We start from the raw sequence: 14,817 nt of genomic DNA, 5'->3' as shown, positions 1-14,817 counted from the left end.
GTCAGGAAATGTCGTATGAAGTTTCCACACTTTCATTCAGTTAATGCTCAAATCCATGTAGGCATTCACTATTAATTAAAGTATTTTACAAATAAAGGAAATAAGGCATGAAAAAGTTCAATACCTTACCCAAGAACAGAGAGTTAAAATGCCAAGTCTCAGATTCTAAGTGCAAAGCTTGTGCTTTTATCTCTACAGTGTTCTTAAAAACAGAGGCTCTTAAAAAGGAAGAGTGTTACATTTGATTCCAGTGAAAAATATTTCCTTCCTAAAAGCAGAACATGTAGGGAATTCTTTCATTAGAACTTTTAGGAAGCTTCCTTCCTAAAAGCTCATAGGGACACATAGCCCCCAGGACACAATCCAGAGCCATGGAGTGGGGGGAATGGGTCATAGTAGTTTAACTTCTCCAGAGACTATATAATGAATGTGCAAAATCCCCATGTTCAAAACCTAATGCCCAAGCTGATGGCATTAGGAGGCAGGATCTTTAGATGTTGAATTGATCATAAGGGCAGAACCTTCATGGCAAGACCAGTGCACTGTCAGAGATCAGAGAGACACTTTGTCCTTTCTGCCATGTGAGGACATGGTGAGAAGTTGGCAGTCTGCAACCCAAGTAAGGAACTTCACCACTATCCAACCCTGCTGGCACCCTGATCTTTTACTTCTAGCCTCTGAAAGTGGGAGAAATAGATTTCTCTTGTTTATATGATATCCAGTCTGTGACTTTTTGTTACAGCAGCCTAAATGAATGACGATACCAAAGGATGAGTTAGCTTTGCAGATTACACTTAATTATTGTGTGAATTTAATTGTATATATACTTCTTCATTATATTCTTATTCTGTAAGCCTCATTTCCTGCCTACCCTGACCTGATTCAAATTGTGGTGAAGGAAATTTCCCAGGGATACAATCCCTGATGTGATCTAAGTTGGAGTTATCTGATAATCTCTTTAGAACAAAAATAAATGCATATATATATAAATGCATCATGGGTATTTCACAATATGTACACACCCTGTTGAAAAGGAAGGTGGAACAAGATTTCAGTTTCATAACACACCAAGGCTAAGAAGGGGAAGCCATGGCCGGTGAGTTTTTTTTTTTTTTTTTACTGAAAACAGCTTCTTGAAAGAATAGTTTTGGAAGGGGCTGGCTCTTACAGAAACCATAATTAAGTTCTATGAATGTGCAAAGAGGGAGTGTTTGTGCAAAGAGAGGGACAGGTAGGGGCAAAGAGAATGAAAGGGGTGCGGAACAGTAAGGGACAGAAAGGAACCAAACTTCACTGGCTGCTCTCCGGCTGTCATTTTGCAATCTTAACTGAATTCTGACAGAGGGTGCAGAATTGGCACAGAATGGGTTCCAGCAGCTCTCCCCAAAGGAAATGGAAAATCACTGTTTCATTATTTTATTATGCACAGTTGTATCAACATGAAGCATGTTAACATAGGATTTTCAGGTACTATCTTGACGGTAGTATATCTCATTCTTTGGGCCACTCTGTCAGCACATGGATGATACTGAAGGAGGAATGAGGTGTGAGCGTCCTCAGGATTACCACACTGTGTGGGAAGGCACATTTTATTGATTAAATCTGAACGAGGCTATTCTGAGTTGCTGAGATGAAAGGAAAGTGAGGTTGTTTTCATGACTTGAGGCATTCTTTTGTTTCCAACAGACAAGCTTCTGAAAGAGAAGAGGAAGCTGTTTGTTCATTCAGTGAGCAAGGGTACGATAAATGGCTTGCTGGATGAGCTATTAGAAAAAAGAGTGCTGAACCAGGAGGAGATGGAAAAAGTAAGAGATGAAAATGATACAGCTATGGATAGAGCCCGAGTTTTGATAGACATTGTTATTCGTAAAGGACCTCGGGCATGCCAAATCTGCATCAGCCATATTTGTGAAGAAGACTCCCACCTGGCAGGAATACTGGGGCTCACTTCAGGTAAGGGTCTGTGACTCAGACTGAAGTTCATGTAAGCCCTGTGTCATTAGACCTAATATCTGACTTCTTCATTGGTCATATTAGCTTGCAGACCACTTCCTTACCTCTGGCTTCAGGTATTTCAGTGCTCATATTGCATGCCCCCTGTCTCTTTTCTTCTTTGGTCCTGTTTTTTGGCCTTAGTGTCTCTCTTTTGATTAAAGCTTATTTCCTATCCTGAGTATGTTGTAGCTCATTTGTTGAAATTCATGAGAACAACCTTGAAAAGTTTCATACTGTATTCTCCAGCCATCCTTGCAAGGTACTCTATTGATTTATCTAGTAAGTTAGTTATAGTCTAAAGGTCCCTAGAAACCTATGTGTAGTCATTTGACAGGTTTAAACTCTGTAATCAAATACTTTGCATAATGTCGCTCCAAAATTTTGCTCTCCAAGAGAAATAAAATATATTTCAGGGAGAATGGAACACTCAGAGAATAAATTAATTGCTTACAGAAAAGTAGAGATTTTAAGTGGACTCTTGCTTTTCATTGCCCCCTTGCATTTTCTTTCAAGTAGAATTGTGCACTCTACTGTGCACCATTCTGGGAGGCTCATCGCCTCTCTTTCTGTCTCCTGAAGACTCAGTCCAGGCTCAGCCATCCGAGCTGCCCCTTCTATGGTTCCCTAGCTTCTCCACACAAAAAAAGACTGCAGCTCTGATGGGCTTCTAGTTATTGGCTTCTTTTGAGCTGCTCAGAGTCCCTGGAGAAGGGAAAATCTACCCACTGTACAGTCCATGGAGCTGCAAGGAGTCGGACATGACTGAGCAACTTTCACTTTTGTGCTTCTAAAATCATTCAAGGAAAGTAGATGTTATTTGAAAACAAGACATCATTTGTCCCTCAGGAACTGAGAGGAGCCTGTGCCCCTCTGAGTGACAGCAAATGTTTTTTTGTTGTTGTTGTTGTTGAATTTTTTTGATACATTTTTTAGATTAACTCCCACCTCCAAGAATTAAAGACAGTCAATAAAAATAAGGGTTTAGAATATCTATATAATTGTCAAAACTTTTTCTTCCTTATCATATTTAACTCACAGTCCTTGAACCCTAGAAGCACTTGTGCAACTCATTGTGATAACTCTAATTCCTGGAATCTGTTTCTCCAGATGTTGGATGATACCTCCTCAGTCAAGGTTGTAAAGGCTTTGGTTCCTCCTCATCTATTTGGCAGTTGCTTCAGGACCCAAGTGTATGATAATTGGATATAATATTTAAATTTGCTCTAAGAGGACACACCTAAAAACATTTCTTGACATATAAACTACGGCAATAACAAGCCCTCCTCCAGAAAATGTTCTTGAATTTATCAATGGTTAATTTAGTCCAGCAGTCTAGATAGGAAGGATGGGACAAATTTTAGCCTATGTCTTGGACTTGCAGTATTGTGGGATGTCCTAAGGCTCTCCTCCATTCACAGGAGAGACATGGCCCATTATTTGTCTATGGAAATCTTGTCTTTAGTAGGTACTATGACTTGGAGTAGTATTGGTTCATGCTGATACTTAAGTTTCTAGAATATGTTTCTGAGGTGGGTTGTGCTACACTGAGATATTTATAAAACCTTAAATAAAGTTAATTTCAATTCTTGTGCTTGAAATTGACAATCATAATGTCTAGCAACCTCAGACAACATATTGATAGATTTGATTGAGTAAGACAAGTGCAGATTACAGGTTGTGGTCAGGGCTCCAGTCATATGCATAATTGTATAAAACCCTTTGTGGGCTAGAGAGTAGCTTAGTGATTAAGAGGCCAGTATTGATAATCAAGACATTTTTGTATTCAAATCTTGGCTCTACCACCTTCTTGTTATATGACTTAGGAAATTCACTTAACACTGATTGGGGATAGGCCTCAATTTCCTTCTCATTTTGTTGTGATAGATCTTGGCATGGCTAAGTGTCCAAGCACAGATGCCTTTTAGTGTTAGTTTTCTCCAAAGTCCGGGTCAACTCTGAATTAGACAACTTCACTTTGAATACACATTCGTTAGGCAGTACTGATTACCTCAGGAGCCACCTTAAGATATATGTGATTCTATAGCTGATGCTGTTTCAATTTTATTTTCATCATAGAAAGTATAAATTAAAGAAGTCACTTCCAGACACTTTTGTTCTACCACTACTTAAGTTAACAAGTCCAGTCGTTCACGTGTAGAAGCTTTTGTTTCCCAGTGATAAGTATGGCTCCAGGTGAGTCACATCTTGAGCAGGATTAAAACCTATAGAAGGTATCTTTAGTAATGAGCAGCCAGTACACTGGGGTAAGAGTCTTTAGAGATTGTAACTATTTTAATGTCCTTTGTCTTTCCTCAGGTTCACAGTCTGAAAATTATCTTAGACAAAAACCCCAAGCAGTGGTCCCTCCTTTTCCAGGTAATGGTACTCTCAAGGCAATAGCATTCTTTGAATGCCACCTTCCTTGACATTAACTACAGATTAATGGGATGAATCAGGGTGAGAGGACCATGGGTTTATTTACAGATTTATTCTATACATTTTTCTCTTCTTTATCTATTCTGCTTTAGCAGAAGCTGTTTCTACAGTTTCACTATCATGTTAACAGTTCTGAATCTGTATCTCAAATCCTGAATAACCACTTGAGTGCCACATTTTGCTATTCAAGCATCCACTGAACATGTGCATTCATCTCCTGCAGTCAGTTTCAACCATGTGAACTGAGATAGCTTGCCATGTCTCCCTGACCTCGGCTCTCCTCCACTTTCCTCTGTCTTGATTAATGGTACCACTAGCACCCAGTTATTCAAACCAGAAACCTGAAATTATCTTCGACCATTTCTTCTCCCTGACTTCCAACATTTCAGCAGCACCCAGATTTTATTTTCCTCTCACAAATTCTGATTGGTTTCTGCATTTCTACTTCTACTATTAGATTTCAGAGCCCCTATTCCAAGAGTGTTTCATAATTCTCCAGTCATAACTTCACTATATTTTTCTTGTAATTTTAAAAATAAATGCATTATTTTCCCTCATAGCACTTTCAGCTTTATGAGGAAATTGAACATACATGTTTGCTTATAGATCACCTCTAATAGAATTTCACCTGTAAACCTGTAATATATATGCAACTAATATTTGTTAAGACTATTTCACTGAATAATTTGGGCAGAATCATTAGAAAATATTTGCATGTGCCAATTGTGCTACAGACCCTGTTCTATGGACTATTTAGAAAGTAATGAATAAAACAAGCAAGATTTCTTCTTTTCTTAAAACTACTTGAATATATGAATAGTGAGTGGATAGGCATTTAAGAAACTCCACCATCAAAATAAAGCCAGCCAAAAATTTGGGGATGAAAATGACACTACACATATCTCTGGCAGTGACATGATATTATAACAGAGATAAATATTTATAATAGCTAGATATGATAGAAACTTTTGTTCCAATTCAAGGAATTTCTAAAATGGGCATTTGTTTTTCTTCAGATTTAGCTTTCCTTCAGGTGGTAATTAGATATCTAGGTCTCTTTCAGGCTATGGCTCTGATATCTGCAGCATACAATGCCAAAATGATTGAGGTAATAACAATCAAATTAATGGCATTGGAAGGAATATGTAGGATCATTTGTAAGAGATTTTGTTAGGCTTGGTCTGGATGAATAACATAGTATATCAGCTTTCATTCTATAATCTAGAACTTAGTTATATGGCCATACCTAATCACTGGACTTGTTAGCTATATAGATTAGCTGTGTTTTCAGGAAAAAGAATGAATTGTCTTATTGAAGATTTAACCAGTCTCAGCCACAAAATTTAAACACAAAACTTTTCATTCAACATAGCACTGAAGGTAGCACAAGGAATGCCTTGGTCGCAGATGACAAGAAAGTTCTTGTCATCTGGGACACTCATTATATAACCAAATGCTATAATATAGTCTAATATATATAATATAATATAGCTCTGCTGCTGTGTCACTTCAGTCGTGTCTGACTCTGTGCAACCTCATGAACTGCAGCCTACCAGGCTTCTCCATCCATGGGATTCTCCAGGCAAGAACACTGGAGTGGGTTGCCATTTCCTTCTCCAATAATATAGCTCTAATATAGTCCAAATATTTATATAATTTTTCTATTGTTCTTCAGGCTCCTTTTTTAAGAAATGCAATATTTTTTCCACGTGATAATGATTTCTATAGTTTTTTTCCCAACTATATCCATTCTAACTATCTCTTACTTTCTCCGTAGTCAATGAACTTCACTCTACATCAGTTTACCTAACTGAATATACTACAGTTTCTACAAGTTCTTTGTCAAAATTGAATATAATTTTCTTGTTTGACAGTTTAGTTTCTAAAATATCTCAACATCAATAAAAATTATTTCTATTTTGAAGCAAAGATTACATTATTTATTTAGAAAATGTGTAACATTATTGGATGATGTTGAATTTGTGATCAAATAAACTCCCAAGTCTTTTCTCACATAAGCCACTGTGAGAATTCTTCTTCATATATTTGTGCAATCAATATTTAGTGGTATGGATTCCTCTAGGTGTACACCTTGATTTATTACTCTATTTCATATTCATTTTTGTCCATGTATCAATATCTTCTTTTTCTCCCTATATGTACACACAGTAATGAGATCCTAAAGTATAGGACAAAGGCTTTTCCTTCTTACCTTCCTTCATTCCTTGCAGTCTCTAATGCCTACTTTCTCAACTGTTAAGCAAATAAATAGATATATAAACATGAATTTTCAAATCATTGAAATATATTCATTAAGGCCAACTTCAGTTATCTCAGATTTCAATTATTTGAAATATATTTATAGCTTAATTCTTTTATCTAACATACTGTTTTCTGGGAGTGTTATAATGCATGGTCTTGAAAAACTCCCTTTTGCTTTTTAATTAAAAGCATTTGTAAAATGCTAATTCTAAGTGATGAAGGGATGTGATGCCTGTATCACACCCTGGAAATCTCCGACTTGGAATATATTTCTTTAGCAGAGTTGCTTTCAATGGTGTAAGGAGTAACCAGGATCATCTTCTTAAGGATTAATGCCTTCCTCCATGGCTTCATGCACAGGTGATTCTGGGAGGTACGCTAAATGGGATACTCAGGAATGCCATTATTCATAATGTTTTTTGTCTCTTGCAGCTCCTCAGGCAATGCTGGATAACCCAGTTAAGCTTGCATCTTCAGGACCAGGAAGGAACCTCAAGCTTTGCCCCCCAGAAACAGCCCAAAGAATACGGAAAGAAAAATCAGGAGAGGTGCTATGCTTGGAACATAAGGATCTGGGTGAAAGACACACTGGAGAAAATTCTAAACTGCAGTGGTTCTTTCTTAGAGCTAATTTCTTTGACAGGTTCTGGAAAACCATCCTGCTTCTTCCCTTACATAAAGAATTCCTATTTCCCTGGTTTATTTAGAGATTTTCAAGTTTAGTCTGATCCCCTGAGAAAATAGTTATAATAGTAAAAACAAAACAGTTAAAATAATAAAAACAGCTACATAATATGAGGCAGGCACTGTTTGGAGGATATTGCATATAATAACACCTTGAACCCTCAAAATAGCCCATTTTAAAGATCATAACACTGAGGCAATAGTTGTGAAATAATGTGTCTTAAGCAGTAAGTCAAGGAATCAGTTTTAAAATTGAGTCATTGTAGCCCTAATTCTGCTCATTTCCCTCAGTCCTACCTCTCAAAAGTAATTAAAATCAAGTGCTCAGCTGACATCTGGACATTCGCAGATTTCATTCTACTCCTATGGTAGGACTCATTCTCCCCTCTTTATTTTTACCTATGGTTCAAGAGCTTGGGTTTCTGTAGCGAAATAAGGGAAGAGAAGCTGTTAAATCCTCAAGATGAATATTTAATTAGAGAGGACAAGGCTATTTGTTCAACCTGTGTTTCTTACAGATTTACCCAATAATGGAAAGGTCGAACCGCACACGTCTTGCCCTTATTATCTGCAACACAGAATTTGAAAATCTTACCAGAAGAGATGGAGCTGATGTTGATACCAGAAATATGAAGGTGCTACTAGAAGGTCTGGGATACAAGGTGGATGTGAAAGAAAATCTCACTGCTTCGGTAAATTTTGTCATAATGTAGAGACAATGGTCATGGCCTTTACTCCTAAAGAATGTTAGAAAGATTGGTTGTAGCACCAGAAATTTAATCTCTTGATAGTCTAAAATTCAAATTTGTTCTTGTAGGGTATTTCATGCTTCTATCCTAGAATCTTTTAGCAAGAGTCTGGTGAAACCTTTACCTGGAAAATGTTCCATTAATTCAATTATATGTCTATGGCCACAAAAATAAATAAATAAGCAATGTCCCTTTCTCTGCACTAGAAATCCCTTAATTACACCCCGAAACTCTTTTTTCACCTTTCCATGAATTGAAAATTAAATGTTCCTTTTGTATTCCATTGATTTTCATATCATTCAAGAGTGTCTCTTTATTGGATTCCAAGCTGCCATGATAACCAGTCACATAGTTCAACACCAGTGGTATTAATATGTCTCTTCCAGGAAATGATTTTAGAACTGAAGGCATTTGCTGCTCACTCAGAGCACCGGACCTCTGACAGTACTTTTCTGGTATTCATGTCTCATGGAATTCGGGCTGGCATTTGTGGGAAGAAATACTCTGAAGAAGTCCCAGACATATTAAAAGTTGATGACATCTTTCACATTTTGAACACCGGGAACTGCCCAGCTTTGAAGGACAAACCCAAGGTGATCATTATCCAGGCCTGCCGTGGTGGTGAGTGCTGATGTCTGTCAGAACACAGGGCCCTGAAGTATTGATTTCATTATCTGTGTGTGTGTCCAGTATTTTTCCATTCCTTTGAGTTTACTCTTCAATGTCAAAGAAAAGCTACCATCCTGTTTGGTAAAAGTAGATATTCTTTGACATTACAAAAGGGATTATAGCTTCTGTGAATTATATGACTGGTTGGTAGATGTTTGTTCCTTTTTCAACTGAAATATCACTTTTAATCTTAAGACTTTGATGTTGTAAGAATTAATTTGAGGGTTAGGAGAGACAAGAGTTGTTAAGATAGTTTTTGAGATATATATGTGCATCTGTATCTGAATTAAAGTTATTGACAAATCAGTAAATGGTTGAACAGATGTTTAGTGGAGAAAGTTTTCTTGGTTATTGGCAGTAACAAGAAACCAAATCTTGTCTTTTCAGAGAAGCAAGGGATGGTATGGGTAAACGATTCAGTAGCAGCTTCTGGAAACTGTTCCTTAGTGGCCCCAGAAGATTTTGAGTCTGATGCCATTAAGAAAGCCCACATAGAGAAGGATTTTATTGCTTTCTGCTCTTCGACACCAGGTAATGAGTATCTGTGTAAAACACCTTTATGAGCATTACCAATGCAGAAATTCGCATCAATACATTAGAGAATGGATATCTGGGTTAAATTTTTCTTTTTTTAAATTAATATATTTATTTTATTTTTAACTTTACAATATTGTATTGGTTTTGCCATATATCAACATGAATCCACCACAGGTAAAATTTTCATAAGACTTTTGAAGACTAATTCAAGTCTTCCTCTCAGTTACACCTTCATTTCTCCTTATCCATGGAAACCAAGTAAATATACATTTATTTTAGTAAACTCCCATGTTGCAAAATTATTTTTGTACTCTGTGGAATAAATAGATAGGTCCACATGTTGACATCACTTAACATTTCAATTTGCCTAGACATGTATTTATAGAAGAATGTTTATAAAAAGGGAGAGGCAGGAAAGCAAACAAAGTATACTGAGTCCCTGTGGTAAAGGTATTTTAAACAGAAGTGTGGAGTTTATGAAACAGGAAAAAACTGAATGATTCTAAACCTAGATTTTGGATTATCAGTTCAGTTAAGTTCAGTCGCTCTGCAACCCCATGAATTGCAGCACGCCGGGCTTCCTGGTCCAACACCAACTCCCGGAGTTCACTCAAACTCATTTCCATCAAGTCAGTGATGCCATCCAGCCATCTCATCCTCTGTTGTTCCCTTGTCCTCCTACTGCCAATCCCTCCCAGCATCAGAGTCTTTTCCAGTGAGTCAACTCTTCGCATGAGGTGGCCAAAATACTGGAGTTTCAGCTTTAGCATCAGTCCTTCCAAAGAAATCCCAGGGCTGATCTCCTTCAGAATGGACTGGTTGGATCTCCTTGCAGTCCAAGGGACTCTCAAGAGTCTTCTCCAACACCACAGTTCAAAAGCAACAATTCTTCGGTGCTCAGCTTTCTTCACAGTCCAACTCTCACATCCATACATGACCACTGGAAAAACCATAGCCTTGACTAGCCGGACCTTTGTTGGCAAAGTAATGTCTCTGCTTTTCAATATGCTATCTAGGTTGGTCATAACTTACCTTCCAAAGAGTAAGCATCTTCTAATTTCATGGCTGCTATCACCATCTGCAGGGATTTTGGATCCCAGAAAAATAAAGTCTGACACTGTTTCCATTGTTTCCCCATCTATTTGCCATGAAGTGATGGGACCAGATACCATGATATTCGTTTTCTGAATGTTGAGCTTTAAGCCAACTTTTTCACTCTCCTCTTTCACTTTCATCAAGAGGCTTTTTAGTTCCTCTTCACTTTCTGCCATAAGGGTGGTATCATCTGTGTATCTGAGATTATTGATATTTCTCCTGGCAATCTTGATTCCAGATTGTGCTTCTTCCAGCCCAGTGTTTCTCATGATGTACTCTGCATGTAAGTTAAATAAGCAGGGTGACAATATACAGCCTTGACGTACTCCTTTTCCTATTTGGAACCTGTCTGTTGTTCCATGTCCAGTTCTAACTGTTGCTTCCTGACCTGCATATAGGTTTCTCAAGAGGCAGGTTAGGTGGTCTGGTATTCCCATCTCTTTCAGAATTTTCCACAGTTTATTATAATCCACACAGTCAAAGGCTTTGGCATAGTCAATGAAGCAGAAATAGATGTTTTTCTGGAACTCTCTTCCTTTTTCCATGATGCAGCAGATGTTGACAATTTGATCTCTGGTTCCTCTGCCTTTTCTAAAACCAACTTGAACATCTGGAAGTTCACGGTTCACATATTGCTGAAGCCTAGCTTGGAGAAGTTTTTGGATTATGAGTACTGTCAATTATATTATGACTCTGTCACTTAGTACTTTGTAAATTAGTTCCAATTATTTAGCTTCTCTGGGCTTTCTTTGAATTCCTCACTAATATATACGAATACATGTGTCATTGTCATAAGTCTGAAAGCATTTTAATAATAAATACAGAATGTTAAGTAAGCATGACATAGAATAAAGCACACTTTAAATTATTGTCACTATTAATGATGTTTTATTAATAGCTGTAGCTTAAATTCAAGCTTTTACCTTGAGTTACTTTCCATATCCAGGTTTGAATAAAAGTCATCCACTATAGTTTGGAATTTCTTGGACATTAAGATTCTCTTGATTACTTCCAGCCTAAAGATTTGCCCCTGATAAGATAGTTTAACTTACAGATTTTTTTCTATAATGAGTTACCATCTCTCAGGAGACAGCATGCTTTTGCATTGTGTTGACCATATATTGATATAGAAATCAATTTTTCATGAAAAAGAAATCAATGTTCATTGCAGCACTGTTTATAATAGTCAGGACATGGAAGCAACCTAGATGTCCATCAGCAGATGAATGGATAAGAAAGCTATGGTACATATACACAATGGAGTATTACTCAGCCATTAAAAAGAATACATTTGAATCAGTTCTAATGAGGTGGATGAAACTGGAGCCTATTATACAGAATGAAGTAAGCCAGAAGGAAAAACACCAATACAGTATACTAACGCATATATATGGAATTTAGAAAGATGGTAACGATAACCCTGTATATGAGACAGCAAAAGAGACACTGATGTATAGAACAGTCTTATGGACTCTGTGGGAGAGGGAGAGGGTGGGAAGATTTGGGAGAATGGCATTGAAACATGTAAAATATCATGTATGAAACGAGATGCCAGTCCAGGTTCAATGCACGATACTGGATGCTTGGGGCAGGTGCACTGGGACGACCCAGAGGGATGGTATGGGGTGGGAGGAGGGAGGAGGGTTCAGGATGGGGAACACATGTATACCTGTGGTGGATTCATTTTAAAATTAGAATTAAAATTAAAAAAAAAAAAGAATAGAAATCAATTTTTTTTTCAAAAGTGAAAACAATGACACTAGGGAAAGCCTCCATACATTTATAATTTGAGTGTATTTAACAGACTTTTTTTAAAATATAAATTTATTTATTTTAATTGGAGGTTAATTACTTTACAATATTGTATTGATTTTGCCATACATCGACGTGAATCCACCACAGGTATACACATGTTCCCCATTCCGAACCCTCCTCCCTCCTCTCTCCCCGTACCATCCCTCTGGGTTGTCCCAGTGCACCAAGCCCAAGCAACCAGTATCATGCATTGAACTTGGACTGGCGATTCTTTTCATATATGATATTATACATGTTTCAATGCCATTCTCTCAAATCATCCCACCCTCTCCCTCTCCCACAGAGTCCAAAAAACTGTTCTATACATCTGTGTCTCTTTTGTGTCTCACATACAGGGTTATCGTTACTAGATGTAGCTATTAAAAAAAAAATGATCCCAGTCTTCCACAGAGATTTACATCTAGGTGTTATAATCTTTATAGGCCCCTTGGCTTCTTGACATCTATCTTGTTGATTTTTGTCTCACTTTCTTTCACTTTCCTCATACTCCTTTCCACATGATTCGTAGAAACTCCAGTTAATTTCCTTGAGTTTCTATGAGTAAATCTAGCTTTTTATCCTCTGGTATTAATTCCATTGTAGTACTCTTATGAAGAAAAGTAACCATTCTCTAACTAATTTCACTAAGAACTTGAAGATATATTGGCCTGCAATTCTCTCCCACCTACTTCCTTTAATTGAAGCCATCTTCATTAAGACAGCTGTAGTTTTAGATAGGATTTTAATCTATTACTATTATGCATTTTATTACCATTTCTATTGGCTAAAATGTTTTGATAATTTTCCTATATGTTCCTTTGCATAATTTAAAAATGGCTTTATAACTTCTAAGTCCTACTATTTTGTATAACTATTTTTTTAATATATCTTTTTTTTTTTTTAATATATCTTTTCTATGAGAGTGTTTTGTCTTATGATCTTTCCCTCTTAAGCCTTTTCTCAGTATGGACTTCTTTTCTGTTGGTAACATTTTCATATTTAATTAGTAATTTCTTTGTCTAAATGCTTTATGACCAATATTATTTGATTTTAATTAAATCACAAGGTAGATAAATTTAAAGAAATTTTATTAATATGAATTCCTTGTATAAACTGGGTACTGCTGCTGCTGCTGCTAAGTCGCTTCAGTTGTGTCCAACTCTGTGGGACTCCATAGACAGCAGCCCACCAGGCTCCCCCATCCCTGGGATTCTCCAGGCAAGAACACTGGAGTGGGTTGCCATTTCCTTCTCCAATGCATGAAAGTGAAAAGTGAGAGTGACGTCGCTCAGTCATGTCCAACTCTTAGCGACCCCATGGACTACAGCCTACCAGGCTCCTCTGTCCATGGGATTTTCCAGGCAAGAGTACTAGAGTGGAGTGCCATTGCCTTCTCCGAAACTGGGTACTACATTTGTATATTCTTCCAGATCCTTGTAATGCATATTACATCTAATATGCAAATGTATGTTGGGGGCAGAAATTATTACCTTCCCTATTACAGTCGAGGCCTGCATTTCAGAGTGTATAATTAACTTAAATCAAGTATGTCAGTGGCACTCTTGGGGTCCACACTCTGGTATTTGTTCCTCAAGGCCCAGTCACTCCCTTCCATTCCAACCTGCCTTTCTCTCCTTCTCTACTATATTTGTGGCTCTTTGAACCTCAAAGATTATCCTGCATAACGTCTGTACCATATACAGCATTCTTCATATGGTTTTAAAAACTGTCAAGTGTCACTGAAAATATACACACTGAATGTTGAATAGAGTCACTTAATGATGGCATACAGACTGTAAGAAATAGCATAAACTCAACAGTCTGCTTTAGTTGAAACAGAAATCCTAGGACTCCATTTCTGTAGCCAAGTGAGAGAGCTTGCATGAAATTTGAAATGTGTTTTCTTCACAGATAATGTTTCCTGGAGACATCCCATATTCGGCTCTCTTTTTATTATTAAACTCATCGAAACTTTTCAAGAATATGCCTGGTCCTGTGACCTGGAGGAAATTTTCCGAAAGGTATGTGCAAGATACTTCTGAAATGCTACCTCCCTATCTATTCTAACTGGCAACCTAAGGAGCAGCTCTGGATATGTTTTCTTCTAAAAATGTCTTTCTTTTCAAATGAGTTTTGAGGTTTTCTTTGGTGAGTCAGCCAACCCGGAAGCCAGTTCCAAGATATTATGATCTAGAAAACAACCCCAGAAAATCATTTAACATCCCTCTTTCCTGAATAAACAAATGAGTGGACTCTAATTTACTAATGTCCGAAACTATTAGATTTAGTAGATTTTAAAGCATGTCAGTCCATCCTTTGACATGCATATTACTGATTTGTATAAAGGAAAATCTTTTTGTTTTAATCATTTATTTTGCTACTATTTTTCCAACGTAAGTGAAAATCCTTTCACTCGGGGCGGGGGCGGGAGAGAGGTGGAATCTATAGAACTTATTTTCCTTTTAGGTTCGATTTTCATTTGAGCTGCCAGATGGTAAGGTACAGATGCCGACTGCTGAAAGAGTGACTTTGACAAGATGTTTCTACCTCTTTCCAGGATATTAAAGTAAGTAAGTTGTAAGGATAGACGTGTATG

The 14,817-nt window shown here is 37.3% G+C and overlaps 1 protein-coding gene across 1 annotated transcript in view; it reads left to right on the top strand.

The window, feature by feature from the left end:
* The first annotated feature begins 1,054 nt into the window (after nt 1-1,054).
* The window catches only part of LOC102272500 (uncharacterized), a 35,452-nt gene continuing 21,689 nt past the window's right edge, over nt 1,055-14,817 (top strand). Inside the window, exons 1-9 of the mRNA XM_070383118.1 lie at nt 1,055-1,096; nt 1,687-1,953; nt 4,312-4,371; nt 7,126-7,241; nt 7,896-8,069; nt 8,513-8,747; nt 9,183-9,326; nt 14,133-14,242; nt 14,688-14,783. Of these exons, the coding sequence (XP_070239219.1) occupies nt 1,090-1,096; nt 1,687-1,953; nt 4,312-4,371; nt 7,126-7,241; nt 7,896-8,069; nt 8,513-8,747; nt 9,183-9,326; nt 14,133-14,242; nt 14,688-14,783 (1,209 nt within the window). The 5' untranslated portion in view covers nt 1,055-1,089. The remainder of the gene's footprint in view (nt 1,097-1,686; nt 1,954-4,311; nt 4,372-7,125; nt 7,242-7,895; nt 8,070-8,512; nt 8,748-9,182; nt 9,327-14,132; nt 14,243-14,687; nt 14,784-14,817) is intronic.

The sequence above is a fragment of the Bos mutus genome, chromosome 15, assembly GCF_027580195.1.
Source record: "Bos mutus isolate GX-2022 chromosome 15, NWIPB_WYAK_1.1, whole genome shotgun sequence".
NCBI lineage: Eukaryota > Metazoa > Chordata > Mammalia > Artiodactyla > Bovidae > Bos > Bos mutus.
The sequence above is the reverse complement of the archived record's forward strand: the minus strand, read 5'-3'. Positions and strand labels throughout refer to the sequence as shown.